The sequence below is a fragment of the Molothrus aeneus genome, chromosome 10 (assembly GCF_037042795.1).
Source record: "Molothrus aeneus isolate 106 chromosome 10, BPBGC_Maene_1.0, whole genome shotgun sequence".
Taxonomy (NCBI): domain Eukaryota; kingdom Metazoa; phylum Chordata; class Aves; order Passeriformes; family Icteridae; genus Molothrus; species Molothrus aeneus.
The window spans coordinates 19,886,506-19,904,217 of NC_089655.1; the positions used below are offsets into that span (position 1 = coordinate 19,886,506).

Sequence of the window (17,712 nt, forward strand, 5' to 3'; positions counted from 1 at the left end):
CATCCCCTCAGAGGACACTGAACCTCTTGACCCTTTCACACACAGATTACTTTGGTCAACAGGCAATGGTGTGATTAGAGCCTTCTACCAATGGAAAAGCAGATTTGCATTTTAGCTCTGCAATGTGCTTCACCAGCTCGTGCCTCCACACTTGAATTCCTGGGGAATGGATGGATGTTTTCCTTGTGCTTTTCTGACAATGACCCAGGTCCTAGATGTGAGGCCTGATGGAACAATCCAGCCTGGAATAGTGGATGGTGTGGCCAAGAGTGATGGAATCCCAAAACTTTTCCCAGGACTTGGAGGTCTTGCTTTTATTTACAGCTCTCTGGAAGTTTAGAGACCTTGAAGTGGGATTTTTTGGTAATGTTCAGTGAAAATTTTTAAGGCCTCCAGCCTTATAAAGACTAGGCAATTCTTTCATTTAACATGAACATTCAAAGCATTTTTGTGCAAGTGTTATTACCGATTCACACTTTTCAAATAATTTGAAATCATCACAAAAATTTCCTCTCCAAGAAACATCAGAGAAAACAACTCTTTATTTTCATACAGAAATGGAAGAATCGAAGTTTATCTGTATTGCCAGAACTGAGGTATTTATTGTTCCACAGGAGTAAAGGTGTTGCATTGCACCCTTAAAGGTGTTCTGCGCATTTCCACTCTGGTGCTGGATACCCAAGGAAACACCACGTCCTTCCTTACTCTGAATGGAGTAAGGAAGAAGATGAGCTGCTGAAAACATTAAGAAACTCGAGTCATGTTTTTCTGACAGAGGAAATCTCCCCTAGCTGCACATCTGGGGTGTCTCAGAACCAGGGCTTCAGCACACCGCAGGCCGTGCTTGGTACTTCGCATGATTGAGCTCTTAGTCATAAAAACATATTTTACATACAAAAATACAGCAGATGTCCTTCCAAAAATCATCTCTGAAGTGTTACTCCCTCTCTTTAGGTTTTATACATTCAGGAACAGGCATTTGGGATATATTGTGAACAGTGCAAAATACTGTTTTACATTTCTTAACCGACGTGTTGCAGTACCTTTAAGCGCCAGCTGAAGGAAAGGCTGAGAAAGGTTTGATCCTCAGAGCAATTCTGGTCCAAGTTGAACTTTTGTTTAGAAAGTTGTAAACAAATGTCTTAGAATGCAGAGAATCCTCTCATTTCTTTCCAGCTAAGGCAGTCTCAAACACATCAAGTCCTGCTTTGAAGTAAACCTGAGCTGAATTGATGCTGTTCAGCACCTCTGACAAAGCTGCCTGAACGGTCTCATTTGACTGATGTAGTTTGCAGTGCTCCAGTGCCTCCAGCAGCACTGAAAACTGGCTGGTCCTGTCATCCAGTCTGTAAAGAATATTTCTGAAAGAGAACAAAGGAGAGAATGGTAAGATTTTTAGTCAAAAATAATCCATCAGATGCCATCAAGAAACCCTGCAAGTATCAGCCACAGCTTACAGATGATACATTTTATGCACAGTAAAGCTGACCCATGGTAGATTGAGAGACAAATGCATATTTATTATGCCTCTATAAACTGAATTTATTCACTGAACTACATGTACTTACATTGGAGCAGTTACTAAATCCATCAAAGAAGTCTCACATTCCCCTCTGACCATTCAAGCTTTTATTCAAAAGCATAAACCTAGACCTATCACACCCCTCATGAAGGATTTTGTCTCTCAGATGAATTCCATTTATTCCCCTCTAAAAAAGTTTGGTTACTGCTGTGAACCCTCAGCACAGGTTTGGTTTTGTTTTTGTTTTTCCTATCTGCTCACATTATTTATTTCACTCTTCAGAGGTGAACTTCCAGCTGCATGGATGCCAGTGGTAAAACTCTCCTTGCCTTCAGCAGAGACTTTACTTCATCAAGAATTCTTTGTGGTTTCAGAACAAGAGTAACCCATCTTTAATGTCCCATACTAGAGGAAAGAAACAGCACACACAGCTAAACCCTTGTGAAACAAAACCTGTGTTTCCCAGTCATATCTGCAAAAAAATTTAATGGTTTGTAGAAAAACAGATGCAAGAGTATTGTGTGATCCCTTGGAAATGTTATTTGTATGAGGTGGGGAAGGCTCAGAATTCAAAGCTAGTCAGTGATTTTAATGGGACTCTTTGAAGCAGGCTATAAATGTTATCCAAAACCAGGTGTAATCATTACACTAATTAGAAGAGCACATAAACATCATAAACCTCCACCCAGGAGCTCCTTTGATTGCAAACAGAAGTGAATGAAATTTGAAACAGGAGAGCTACAGTGATTTGGTGCAGGACCTTCTCCTTAAATACAGGATAGGTGTTCAGGGCAGGGGAGAAGCTGGGTGGAGAACCCAGCAAGAAACGGGACAGCTCCCACACTTTGTTAGTAACCTAATGGCATGACAGAACAGGCCAAATGGCAACTCCAAATTAGTAATAAAACTGCCAAGTTTATTTACAGAAGACAGATGAACACAGAAGTGCATCTTATTCTATGAATCACCCAAGTGCAACTCTGCCTGGGGGAAAGGTAACAAAGTAGACCAGTAAATGACACCACAGAACGCCCACCATCTTTTGCTATGTTTTCCAGCTTTAAAAAATGTTTTGAATGAGAGGTCATTTTTTTCAAAGATAGGAAATAACTCCTGTCCTCACAAGGCAATTTTTCACTCTATGTTTTTACCCCCCAATATTGGGTGTACATCCAAAGCCAGCAGTGTGCAGAAGGAATGATGAGTTTTTCCTCCCCTGACAGCAATACATCCAGACAGTTCAAGGGGTCTGCAATGCAATGCATTGGAGCTCTAAACAGAGAAGGGAAAGGGTTGGAATTCAACCCTGCAGCAGCAGGACAGTTTAAACAATAGGCCATCACTGCCATAGACCATTTAGACAGAAACAGGTTAGGAGTATGTGCAAGAACAGCTCAGTGGGGACAGAAAGCCCCATCAAGAGGGCAGAAACAGGCAGATGTGGCAACAGCTTCCTCAGCTTGCACTGCAGCAGCTACAGGACAACTCCCTTAGCTCGAGTTGATGCCACTGTTCTGTCTGTGGTGCAGCTCACACACCCAAAGGTGACTGTCCCAAAGCAGCCTCTGTGACACAGTATAGGAAAAATGTGTATGTTGAGAGCCAGATAAATTCTTGGTTGGTCGGTTTTTAAGGATAGGCTGTGCTATGGGAAATACTGCATTTTTCAAAGCAGGGATTGAGTTTGCTCCCTCAGTTCAGGGACTCCTGCTGAGATCAGTGCAAGCAGAGCCAGGCTTTTGAAGAACTCTCCTCTATAGTTCCTGGAGTTCACAGGGAGAAAGAAGGCAGCTCACAGCCCCTCAAACACCTCCAACCGCAGGGACAGTGCTAATCACATTTCTTTCTACCCTCAGGGGAGATCTGTTTGCTGGTGGCTGGGAGAGTTTGACTGAGCTGGAATTCTACTCCAAATGCCTGCAACACTGGTGCCCTAACCCCTGTTAGGATGCCTCTATTCCTTTAGGTCAACTTATAAAAACATCATAAGACAGCAACCATCAGCAGAGCAACACTGACTCAGAGTGCCAGAAATTACTCTAAAGAGAGAATGGTCTGACCATTGGAACATTTGGGACTGCTGAGACAATGTCTGTGGGGAATAGGAACAGACCTCATGTCCCATCATCAAATGGGCTCTAAACAAGGCACACAAGCTAATAAGGATGGTTTAGCCTGAGATGAAAGGGTGTTGACACAGTTTAAATCTATGGCTGTGATTTTGGAATCACTGGTGATTCCACAGTAAATATACAGGCATGTGATCCAAGTAAAAACAAGAACTGCTATCTCACCCCACCTGAATGCAGGGCAAATTACAGTCTGATGAGAGCTTAGTTGTTTGATGAATGAGACAAGCAGTCTACTGCCATAATTTTAAAATACTATCTTAACTTCTGAAACAGTAATATGACTGCAGAATAGCTGATTACATAGTACAACAGAACCTCATTTATATTTTTATGCATGCAAATACTAATAAGTAACATAATACAGCACCTGTTTTTTTCAACTTTTCTGCTAGGAGTTCTCACTGGGATCTTGTATTTTCCAATTACTTATCTGTGCTTGGCAAGCCATGCCACCCCTTTGTTGCACAAAACGATTTCTCTCTTTATGCATGTTCATGAGAGCCAATTTATACAAGTTCACTTCTTACCTCTGTTGAAGCTTCATCAAATGAAAAAAATGGTCAGTTCAGTTTATTACTTCCAAGCCTTTACAAGTCAGAACAGCGTTTTCATTAAAGATTACACACGGACTGAAAAACAAACCCCAGCCATTTCATTGACACAAGGTATCACCATGTGCCCACAACAGGCAGAATGATAGCAAGAGACTTTAATTTACACTGTGAAATTCAATTACTTAAACATTCCTCAACACAAATTGGTTTTGTAGCCTACACCTCTAAAACAACAATTTCAGCCTCTGACCTAATTGCTTAAGTATCTACCTTCATCTTTAACTATTTAATCTTATGAATAAAATTCACAGTCAGCCTGACCCCCACAAAACAAAAAGACACTCCTAAACAGAAAACTGCTATAAATTATTGATGATGCTGATGAAATTACAACACACATCATTCACCCCAATGGGCTTGTTTCTATGACACGTCCCAGTGACCGGAAAACCGGAACACTGAGGTAGGAAACCCAATTAATAACTTCAGGCAGTAGCCCTGAAAGAGATAAAAGGGCTACAAACAAATAAAAATCAGCCTTAGCAAAGTAAAGAAACTATAAAGAGAGCCTCTACTACAACTTTTATAAATCCTTGGCAGACCTAGGAACAGAAGCATTCCTGATCAAAACAATGCCATTAAATGCTGTTCTGTATAACCACAAATAAGGAGGTACTGTCACACCCAGCAGACCAGAAGGAATTTGACAAATTTTTGAATGACAGATCACACTAGAAATATATTGACTTTAACACAACTTCAATATTAGAGCAACTGGACAGTACAAGATGAAACAAGATCAGCACATTACTCTTGTCACGAAAAACGATTTTTTAGCTTACAAGAAAATTTTGTCTGTAGGTAATGTACAACACAAGATGAATTATTCAGGCACTTACAAACAGACTCCCATCTAACAGCCCACGTTTGAGATTTTGAAAAGTAATTATTAAATCATTAGGACATGATGGTAAGACTAGTGTCCCACATGAAATGAGTGCGGGTTTTCTCGGCGGAATCACAGTAAAATTGTTTAGAGATAAATGCTGTGGGCAGCCTCTGTCTGTTCCAGTTATAACACAATGTGTTATGACTTCAGCATCCTCACAAACTCAATTTTGTAATTCCCTGATTTGTTTTTTCTTGTACTCTCCAGGGAAAAAAAAGAAAAGAAAAAAAAGCACACCAGAACAAGGATTCTCTGAATTTCCCTTTCTCCTGATCCTGTTCAATTTTGAATGCACTTTTCTTACATTTAGGAGTCTGTTTTCATTCATGTTTGTAAGACATAAAATATGATTACTTTGGTAAATAAGTAAATGCACTCTCATAACAATATTTACATATTGGGACTTCCATACAGTGGTTATTCACTGTAGGACATAAAAATATCACAAGATCTTCTCTGGAAACAGCACAAGAAGATTTATACTGGTTTATTTATACAAATTTGCACCTCAGAAAATTTTGCAGTGAACATGCAGAATGTTTCCTTCCTTCCTCTGGGATCCTTATCTTTTGATCTCCAATGGCTGTTCTCCTTTCCTCTCTTGTTTTTTAAATCTTTTTGACACCCACGTGCAGTTTTGTTATCTTACCTGTTTTATTTCAGAGCAGCATTGTGGCAGAAGTTTTATAATGATAAAATTATTGCTGCTGGCCATGTAAGATTAGCTTTTATCAGGAGGAGATACATGCCCTGGTGATTGTCATTATGTGTCATTAGAGCTGATCCAGAGGAACCCCTTTTTTTCCTACAATGCTCATTCCCTGCTGGACTGAATGCTGGAAGTCTCTGGGGCCATGGGATGGAACAACACACACATGGCCAGGGAAGATGGGGATGTGGCACCCAACTCTGCTGTAAATATCACCACTCCTTCACTGCCCTAAGTCCCCACAAACCAAACATGTCATTTTCAAGGATCCTCTGTTTGTAATTACTTGTTCCTAACTTTTGTTTCCTACACATCCTCTCCTTTTTCAGAGCCATCAACTGCCTTCCCTTAGTGCTCTCCTTACAGGCTGCAAATGGTTCCACCAATCTATATTGCAGAAAGTGATGTATTTAAAATCATGAACACTCAGAGGTTAGTGTCTGCCTGAAAGGGATGCATCTGCATGTTATCAGCAGTTGATAAGCTGCAGGTAATCGAGATATCAAACCCAAATGAAGTCTGACCAACTGAAAGGCATTTCAAAGGCATCGTTAAGAGACAGTGGTAAACCAGACACACTCTCTCCCTGCTAGACACAAATTTATCTTGCATAAAAGACAGGCATTAGGACACCTCTAATTGAGTCAATTATGGCAAATGGAGGTTGTGGTAAGTGGGCATGAACAGAATCCTGTTGGGACATGGGACCACAAGGAGGTAATTGTTCCAGGTTTGACTACATTTCTGAGAGGTCAGTTTTAAATAGGGTTTTCTTTAAAAATTAATTGTGATTTGGCAGCTCTGTGAAGTGTCTCAATGCTTGGCTTGACTGCCTGCCAAATAAACAAAGGGAAAAAGAGAAGCCAAACTGGAAGAGTAGTGAGTTACAAGACACATTATCTTTCATTTCCCTACAGTTCTCTTTGATTGCAGTACTTTTTAAAGGTAAGGGATGAAACACACTAATCTCTCACTGAAGGATCACTAAAGCCTAACCTAACCCTAACTCTTGCCTAAGTTTCAGCTTGATGCACCTTGACAACTTTAAATCTTTGTGAGGGCCTTGAGTGCACCAATAGCAGATTTCAAAGAACATGTAGGAGCATTCAGAATCCCAAAGAGAGAGCAAAAGGTCTATTGCAGAATTGAATCCAAGAAAGGTTGCTTGAGGACTTTTTTATCACCAAAACTCAACATTCACAGAGAACATTCACTTTCATGTCTGCTCTGAAACGTGTAAGGAAACTATTCTTTTGATAATTAAATGTCTTCTGCCAACAGAGAAGACTGACATAAAGCTAACAATTCTAAGCTTGATTTTCTGATAATAGGACAGTGTTCTGCAATGGCTGAGAAATAAAGGGAATACTAAGTCTTTGACAAGCTGTAGCCAAACTTTTTCACTTTTGTTAAATAAACAATAATTACATCACTTCCTAATCTTTGTGACTTTTGATAGCAAACAGTGTCTAGTGTAATATATAATAACCATGACTAAATGGAAGCTGGCAAGTAGCAGATCATAAGAGGACTGATGTTCTGGAACAGCCTAAAAGTAAAAATAATGGAGCTAAGAAGCCTGACTAGCTTAAAGACTGAGTTTGAGTAAAATCAGCCTGAAATAAAGGGTCTGTTTGTCAGTGCTTAACATCAACATTACCATGCACTCACAGGTTTGCTCTTGGTGAAAATTTGCTGGGTTTAGGAGCTGATTTATTTCTTGCTTTGGAGTAAACAAGACCAGTAGGTAAGGAGAATCCAATCTAGAGCTTCAACAGTACAGAAAGACTTCACAGAAGTGAAATAAAAAGATACAAATAGGATGCATTTGTTCTTCAGAAGTTGCAAGTCACCATTTATCACTACTAAAGAACAGTCCTCTAATTAGGCATAATTTTCTCTAGGGTTTCACAGAAATTAATTAAGCAACTTTATGTAGAAATTCCTGAAGAAGCCACAGAACCCACTTTGCCACAGAGCTTCCAAACCCTGTATGCACCTGATGGAGAATGATGTATACCCCATGGAGATGTAAAAATTCCTTGAAAATCCACCAGCACTTTTTCTGTCATTCCTCAGAACAAGGACTTACATTTATACTTAAAAGACTGATGATGCATTGAACAAAATTGATACAACTGTATTTTAAAATGTTATTTGCTGGCAGCAACTGGTATGAAATATTCTTTGTTAAATTCAAATAATGTAGCTACATTGCTGGTAACAAATGTAAGCATGTTGTTCTTTGAATGATTTATGCTACACTTGCTTTTCAAGTGAAAGAAACATATGCTTCTGTGAATGATTTGGAGGAAACTATCTGTCTTTTAAGGATGTCTCAGTCTGAAACACTCAAATTCAAAGCAGATGTGCTACTATTTTGAAGAACTTGAGGGAAGTGAATTAATAAAATTATTTCCAAATGGCTCACAGCTGATGTTCTGATGACCTCATAGGGCTTTTTATTTAGAAATCATGTAAAACATCCTCTTCCTGAGGAGGAATCCCATTCCCAAACAAAGCAGCAGGCAACGTCCAGTGCTTAATGCAGGAACTGGCTTGACCTTGATCTCCAGCTCTGATCCTGACTGGGTTTATCACCCTAAATAACTCTGAGCCACGTGACATGAGACCATTTCCACAGGTCATTATCATAAGAGTTAATGAGGGATAAAAAAGTATGTCATAATACATAATACATCCTTAAAGAAATGCCTAAAGTTATATCATTATTGCCTGCAGTGGCAGGTACACACACAAAATTAACACTTCTTTTAAGTCCCAGTTAAGGTAATTTTCCTGTTAATGATCTCATCAACACATTTCCAAGCTCTATTGCCTGGGTAATATGTTAGTGGGGGAATATTGCATATTAACTATTTTCCCAATGAATTCCACTTATTTTTGTACTGTAGTCAAGAAGTGTTCTTGGCTAATATTTCAACCATATATGAGTGGTTCTTATCTGTCAAAATCAAAAATGTGGATTCAGATATTTCTCGGATCTAAAAAATGTTACCAGTCCTACTGTTTATAATAAATATAAAATAATGTATAAAATATTAAGTTTCTGTCGGATTTCATAAATTATTCAGAATCTAATACTTTGTATAGCTTCCTGAGATCACAGCATATTTTTTTTTTTTTTCTGGAACTAAATATTCTTGCCCTATTTAGCACCATAAGTGCAGACCAAGCAAGATCTGCCAGCAAGGGACATGGAGGGGAGTTGCATGCTAACCACAAGACTTGCTGGAGGTTGGCATGAGAGCTCTGCACTGAGCTCACAGAACAGCTGTGCCAGGGCTTTTACAGTCAGCACAACAACTGCTGTGAAATGGGCTAAAAGATCCAGTAAGGACACATATTAAAATAAGTGGCATTTTGGCATTTTACAAAAAAAAAAACAAAACCAACCCCCCCCCTTTTTTTTTTGCAAGGCCAAGACTATGCACATTCAAGGGAAGCATGAGGAATATTATTTCTTGGACACAGTCTTGTCTTCAGGACAACTAATGCTGGGTTAAATTACAATATAATATTTACTGGATCACAAACATAATGGGTCTGATGTATTGTACAGAGAGAACTCTGCAAGTATACAAATAAACTTAATTAAAAAGATGGAAGAAAATTAATGGGAAGTACATCGAGGAAAAATAAATTAATAAACGTAAAACCAGGTTTCCTTTCATATCAGGGAAGTGAGAAATCTGTTTTCAAGCCATGACATAATCCCTGATTACAGAGGTTTTCTGCTTTTGCAGGTGTAATGAAAAGATTTTCATGTTCCCTGTTTAAATAAGCTTTAAAGTCTGCCATAATTACAGCTCTGCAGATGGCTAATTCAGTAGTATTTATGCAGCAAATGCTCTTTAAATAGTAAAAATTTACAAGACAACAAATACAGTCATTAATTCGTGGCCATTACATGTATCGGTGATTCCAAAGGAAAAAAAAAAACATCTCAATTGCCACTCAGATGGATCAGGTGTTTTGAGTATGACTATCACTCACTTTATTGCATCTCCTCAGTATTAAGAAAGGGCATAATTCAGCATCGTTATCAGTCATGAGAAAAATAATAACCATAGCAGGAATTTGTAAGAGCATTATCAGCCTAGTAAATGCTACTGGTGTGTGCTAGGATAAATGTGCTGCTCCATGCTTACAACTGCAGAGACCACAATCACACTGCTCAAACACTGTAAAGTTCAAAGGAATAAGGCAGAAGAAAATGGGAAGGCATTTTGGGTGTAAAAAATACATTTGGACAAATGCTTATCAGAGAGAAGGGAGCTGAACAACAACTGCAGAACTGAGGAACACCAGAGAAGGATTAGGGAAACAAGTAATGCCACTGTTCATTTATAAGCCATGAAAAAAATCATAGAAGAAAAGGAGTTGCAAATTTTGAAAGATGCAAAATATGGGGGTCAAAAGTCAGGTAGGAAATCATTGCTGTGTTGGAAGACAGAAATTCATTTATTCTGACTGAATGGTAAAATCTGAGGTACACTATTCTACATCCTTTCCTTCTCCCCCAACATAATTCTAGCATTGTATTTACAAATTGCACATGGCAGATAATAGAGACAGAACATTATCTACTGCTGCCAGCGAAACATGAATTATTTCAGTATTTCCCACACTAAGGATCATTGACACCGTATCAAATCATTCTCTGTTCCACATAATACAAAGCAGGACAATAAAAATACTCCATGCATTTGGTTCAGGTCAGTCAAAAAACATCTCAAATATTACTACAAAGGAGACAGGAATGTTTTCTACTTGGAGTCATAAATGAAGAATTCAAAATGAAAAAAGAAATCTCCAGGGTTTATACAATGAGACAGAACTACTGTCTTGGGTAGAAGCTCTGGGCTGGGGTTTTGTTTTATTTTGCAGGTGACATTGCACTCCATGTTTACCCACGTTACTCTTTAAGATTAGCAGGATATTTGCATCTTTAATGCTCATCCTCTGTAAATCCAGTGAGCAGATTGTTTACACGTGGAGATATAATAAGCTCTTTAATTTTCCTACTAAACATATCTCTGGAAACTAGAGTCTTAGGGCATGTGTATTTTGAAACCTGAGAATCTGCTGCAGTTTACCAGCAAAGCAGAAATAAATCCTGTGGAATATACACATGTCAGGAATGTACATAACAAATCTCAATCTGAAAGGAAAATATTTGTTCTGGTGAACAACACACACTTGAGTGGCAGGAGTTCAGCAGCGATGCAAGTCGCCTTTTTTGAATGGCACTGAAAACACCTTTTGACTGTTCTTTCATTTCATTATGTCAAATTCGGGCTGCACAATCTATCTTTGCTTACTGCCAGTATTTTGTTCAGTGCATTAAAATGCACCCATTTGTTGTAATTCTTTAACCCAATGAAGTGTTAATGCCACACTTGGGTATCTGTGATGAAAAGAAGCAAAAGGAAGAAGTTTAACTGATACAAACGAGCAATAAAAACTGCTGGAGGTCTTTGCTGAAGACAGAGATTGCTTTCAAAATTCTTGTTTTTGACCTACTTATTACTCAATGCACTCAATTACATCTATTAGACAAAGCACAACCATCCCTATAAAAATTCCATAAATAGTGGTGGCAGATGCATAGAGCCTTAATGGGCAGGATAAACTTGGCAGGCTAAGATAAAACATTTAAAAGAAAGATTTTACACATGTTGACTTTGACTTTTTTACAAAACTGTTGAAAGAACTGTCAATCAGGACATAACTGATCCTTAGGCCAGGGTCTATTAAGAATAAAATGCACCTAACTGGAGCAGAAATGACAGCCTGAGCCCTTGTATGCTTCTTTTTGGCTTTAATTTTAAATACTGAGGACACAAGCTGTGATTTTAATGACTCTCTTAGGTTTGAAAATTTTGGGGAAGCATCCCAGGGGATTCTAGGAAATTCTGCATGGTTACTACTGGATTCATCTGGTATCAACAGCATACCTGAAAGTTAGACCTGGAGCTTAAGAAATGTGACACTTTCCCTGAGACTGGAGATCTCCCTGCACTGAGTGTGCCATGCCTGATACTCCATGAAGTTTGCTTTGTTATCTCATTTTTTTCAGTATTATTGTGCACTGAAGAGCTCTGCCCTTCAACACAGGGGGAGGCTCCCTGTGAGTACCTAAGGAGTGCACACACAGACCTGGCAGATACATCAGGCTGACAGGTGGCAGAAGCTCTGGGAATCAGCAAATATAAGAAGTACAACAAAATATACAATAAACAGAGAGAACCCTCTTACTGAGCCTAGGCAAACACAAGATCTGAACTCAGTATTTCTGAACACCAGGAAGATCCACACTGTGTTGCTATCCCTGATACTGGTGCCAGTGTTTTGGTCAGTATTGCTCTAGAGGGAAAAGCATGCAAAAGCATGATATGATCAATATTTATGGAATCTTTTTATGGCTCTGGTGAGGCTGACCATCTCATGGAGAGGACAATATGCTTCAATGTGTTTTTTTTTCACAAAAAGTAACAAAGCCTCTGTTCTTACATTTACCTTGTAGATGCCACTGGTGTGTAATCTATGATTATTAATTTTAGTAGCAAACTATGGTCATCAGAAAACACACAGAAATGTTCCACACAAGTATACATTGAAAGAGTGGAAAGCAAGAAATGGCTAAAGGTGAGAAACAGATTTCTACTGATTATTCCATTAAAATAATGGCAAATTATAAATCCAAATAATTATCAGTATTGTGATTACGCTATGAGAAACAAAGAGAAATAAATGAAAAATACCAACAGCAATCCTATTTTATGCCTAGAAATTTGTTCTGAAAATAGAAAATCTACCCAGGGTTACCACTGGGAATCAAAGAAATACTTCAGGTACAACAAAACTCAGCAATTTTCTCCTAACCCCAAATCAAGTCCCAGGGTAATTTTTGCAAAGCAGGATATTCCTCAACCTATTATTTTTCATTCTGCCTAAATTTCTGGATAAGACTAAAATACCCTGATTAAAGCTGTACTTGTGTATTTCCAGCTCAGCTGGAAATAGAGATCATGGGGAACGTGCTGTTGTCAAATTTGCAGTTCAATGTCAGGAAGTTCAGGTAAGAGGAATGAGCATCAAAACTACAGCATCTACTGTATTGAACAACCTGCCAATGTCAATCATGATTACTTAAATTTAGTCAAATATCCTAATCCAATTATTAAAAAAATTATCAATTTGAATTCTGCTAGTAAGTCTGATTATATTACTTCTCATTATAGATGCAAAATGTATCAATTATGCCCAAATATTGCCCCATGACATTGACTGGAATGAGGCATTTATTTTTTTAAGGACCTATATACAGTAAAAGACTATAGCTAGGGGAATGTGTGTGTAAACTAAAAAAAAAAAAGATATATAAAAGATGTATCAGTTCCCCTGTAGTGGAGAAGCACAGGAAGGTTGCAACACTCCTGCAATAAAGAAAAAAACACCTTTCTTTTTAATTCAAGTTCTAGGACAGAAAACACAGTATAGATCCAGAGAGCTGTGAATTAGGACAAACACAAGGCTAAAAATGATGCCTAAAACTTCAGCAAATTTGTCAAGTGCTTTGATTGAGGTTGAGAATATGAGTCCAAATGGGTATACAGGAAGCAATCATTTTTTCATGAAGAATACGTCCTTTACTGTGCACACAAATTCTTCCTTCAGAAGGCTGTAAATTACAGTATTTATGGAATCTTAATGATCTAAACACAGTTGGAGCCTGAAGGTCAAGGCTGCAAACTGCATCCTAAATTTCTGTTTACAGATGAAGCACAGTATTTATTGCTGTACTGCTTGTGCTGCTATAGTTAAAGGGCTGCCAGCATTTCCATTATAAACCACTATTTCAGGGGTTTATAACTTGCCTATCAATCTCCTGACTGGGATGAAACATGGCATACAAGGTCCTGGCTGTGAGAGTGATTTTTTGGTTTGTTTTCTTTACAGAATGACAAAAAGAATAAGCTTAAAATTTTACAAGCAAAAAAAAAAAAAAAGTGTATTAGGTTTTTTAAGTATTTCTAGTGTTCTTGGGACACAATTACATAACTTCATCAACACATTCACATAACTTCATCAATTAATAGAAGGACTTTCAATCTCTAAAAAATGAAAAATAATCTAAACAAGACTTAGATGTTTTTTATTTTTTAATTAAGCAAATGTTCTTCAGATTTTAAATGGCAGAAAAGGGCATCAGCAACTTAACAGTGTCCTTGGTTCTGTTTATCTGTGTAGATTTGCCATTAAAGGTAACAATTACACACCTTGGCACTGTACAAAGGATGTATTCTTTTAAAATGAACATCTAAATGATGACACACAAGGTGTCCTTTACTGTTGTATATTCCAGATGATGTCAGGTACATTTATTCAGAGTAAAGTCAAAGCCAATGTTTTCTCCTAGTCTTTGAAATCCTTCACTGTTAAATCTTGTATCAAATTTAATTGAATTGGAGGGCAGCAAGGACAACGTTTTCACTTTCACCATGTCTGCTTTGCCAGTGTGAAAGTACTTTTGCTCTGTACTAAAGTACTGTGGAAAGCAGGTGAAAAATTTGTCACATTATGTTTGCATATCTAGAAATTACATTGGTAAATAACAAACTTAATAATGCAAGTGCTGCGAGAACTGAAATATTAGAAAATGTCAAAACCCCTCTCCTTATAATCTTAAATTTTGATATAATTTATTTTTACAAATCAAGAGCTGGGCCAGATTCAACAGTGTTGAATGTTGCTGTTGCAATGCAACACATAAATATTACATTATTATTAAACAGGTTTTTGGCTCCTTTGCAACACCATACCAGTTCAGACAAGACAGCACTGCTAAACCTGGAATATTAGACTTTATCTAATCCCATTTTGGCTTATTTCTTTATGTTACAAATCCAGTCACAGCAGGAAGGAAGTAAATTAGCCTCTCCCCAAATGTAATTATTCTATTTTCTTTATTACAGCTGTAGGGCTTTTATTCCCTGACACTTTTGAGCTCCCCATAACTACCTTGCTTTTTTTTCCACTTTGCTTTTTTTTAAAAAGATGACTGCATTTGTTTTATACCATTGCTAATAAGTGGAAGAATCCCTCCTGTGGCTGGAGCTTTCTGCTTTCCTCCCTCACCTCTACCACTTGTCTCTTTGATGTCCACTTTTACACATCCACTTGCATGAGACACTGGATAATTTTTCCCATCAACTGAAATCAAAGTGCAGTTTTGCTACTTTAGATGGTTCTGGTGAGAGATAGAGACCTGCAGACTTCTTAGAAAGTAAAAGATGGGATGACTACGACATCTTAAAACCAACCTGGGTAGTGCAGCTGAATACATATCAGAGAATAATTCCAAGCAGAGACAAGATGTTATGAACAGCAACTGACTCAGGCCTCCTCATTAACTGGAATGTACTGCCTTTGACTCGCTGAAATGCATCCAAGAATGCTGCTATATAATTAAATATGTTAAATAATGCTACACAGTATCTTGTATAATTCTGAATCTTCAATGACCTGTACAAAGTTTTAAATAAAATATAGGTGAAGCTTGTCAAGCAGTATTAAACTTCAAAATATTTTCTGTTTCTGAAAGCTTCCTGTACCATCTGACACACGTTTCTGCCACGCTGCCTGGGCTGCCATCACACCATACGTCTTGTTAGCAGCAATGTCATGACAGAAGTGCTACAGTGCTGCATTCTAATGACCCCTTGCATCGTAGTGAATTAATGTTTTCTGCAGAAAGGACGTGATAGGAAAAAAATAGCTTTAATTTTGGGTACTCACTGATGTTTTCTTTTTAAAGCCAGCTCTGCGAACCAAGCAGTGGTGAACACCAATTTAGCTCAGCTGCAGAACGTGTGGAACACCGTGTACCGTACCTGTAAAGTCCTGGAGGAGCTTGCTGAAGCAGGAAGCTTTTCTCCAAGCCTTGCAGCACATCATTGAGCATCCTGACTCTGACAGGAGCTCGCTCCTGGGGGTCATTGGCCGGGCGCATCTCGTCCGACTGGAACAGCTCCGCCGTGTCCCTCAGACGTGATGCCACTGCCAGCAGCTGAGGGACGCCTGCTTCATCACCTGGGAGCAGGGACAGCAAGACAGTCACCAGTGATTCACAGACCACTTATTACTCTTGCTTCCAAGTCAAAATTAATAGTCCAATTAAAACCTGAGTCTCTCCTTCCCCTGCGAGCAGCACGAACGGGTCAAGGGAAGCCGTAGATCATTCCGTGTAACCTCTGATCTGTTCTTCAAAGATCAATTTGGGCTCTGATGCTTTAAGATCTAATAAGCTGTGAGGAATGATTTTTGGGGTACAGCTTAAAATCTAGCATTGGAAAAACAGGCATGCAGGAAGCAATGGTTATAAATCAAGAGCTACAACATTTCCTTCTGAGACTGAATTTATTCAATGCCATTTGATGCTGTTGCTCTTGAGTCTGAAAGCTTGTGCTTGGATTCCATAATGATTGCTATATAGAATATTTTAATATGCAGAGTTTAATTGAATTTGATTCAACATTTTAGAATCTTAGAGGTTAACAGCAATTGTAGAGGGTTATATGAAATTGCTCCTCTTAATCACTTAAGTCATATGCCAATGAGCCAACTTTAATTGATATCCTAATGCATATTCTAATCCAGTCAATATTTTCAAAACTTTTCAACTTGGAGTGTTAACTATTGCTTTGTTAGCAACCCCACTCAGACAGCAAAAGAATAAAATCACCTAGGAGCACTCCACAATTTCAGTATTTCCCTGTTCAGAGTCCAGAAAGAGAAATGTGAATTGGAGCACTGTGAATGTGCAGCCTCCTCCCACCTGCAGTGCAGGTGAAGAGTGTGGCCTCCTTTCCCAGAGTGTGCATGGACTGCCTTCATCTTTACAAGCACATGGAGAGAGAAAGCAGAGCCTCAACCCGATAGAAAGTCAAAAGCAGTATCAGTCAGCACAAACATTTCCAGGATGCAGAAATTATCTTTAAGGCCAAGATTCACTTCACCTATTGACAAGAAATCCAACTATGCTTAGATCTTTCAAATAATGCCTTAATCAACATAAACCATGCAGCTCTAGGAGCTGTCTGATCTCTACATGAATGTGCAAACCTCAGGGAGATCTGTACCTTAGTGACTGAGATAATTAAGCCAAGAAAGTGGTTCAGGACTCAAGTTCAATGAATTTTCACTTTCCTTGTCTAAGATACACATGGAAAAATCACAAATAGTAATTGGGGAACACTGACATGGTTTAACCTCAGCTGGCAAGTACCATGCAGCTGCTCACTCACACCCACTGGCTTCCCTGGCAGATTGGGGAGACAATCAAAAAGTTAAAACCAATGGGCTGAAATTAGAACAGTTTGATTATTGATATATAATGATGATGACCATAATAACAACAGTAATAATATAGCATCAAAAAGGGAGAGAACCTAAAGAGAGATATAAAACCCAAGACAGACAAGTGATGAGCAATTGTACTGGGCTGACCATGTTCAGCCTGGGCCCCTCCAGCCTCCTTGGCCACCTCAGCTTAAACTGAGCCTGATTTCTCTGGTATGAAACACCCCTTTGGTCAGTTTAGGTCAGCTGTCCTGGCCATGCTCCCTCCCAGCTTCCTGTAACTGCTCTCTGGGAAAACATGGGAAACTGGAATGTCCTTGGGGTAAGCACTACTGAACAACAACGGGAGCATCAGTGAGTTACCAACCTTCCTCTCATCCTAAATCCACAACACAGTACCAGCTTCTAGGAAGAAAATTAACTCTACTCTAGTTAAAATCAGGACAAACACCAACACA

At 38.7% G+C, this 17,712-nt stretch overlaps 1 protein-coding gene across 1 annotated transcript in view; it reads right to left on the reverse strand.

Annotated features, from left to right (window-relative positions):
* Nucleotides 1-1,162: 1,162 nt before the first annotated feature.
* Nucleotides 1,163-17,712, reverse strand: part of NAALADL2 (N-acetylated alpha-linked acidic dipeptidase like 2) — a 214,179-nt gene continuing 197,629 nt past the window's right edge. The window contains exons 13-15 of the mRNA XM_066556250.1: nucleotides 16,638-16,646; nucleotides 15,787-15,985; nucleotides 1,163-1,361 (exon numbers count right to left, since the gene is read on the reverse strand). Coding sequence (XP_066412347.1) covers nucleotides 1,163-1,361; nucleotides 15,787-15,985; nucleotides 16,638-16,646 — 407 coding nt within the window. The remainder of the gene's footprint in view (nucleotides 1,362-15,786; nucleotides 15,986-16,637; nucleotides 16,647-17,712) is intronic.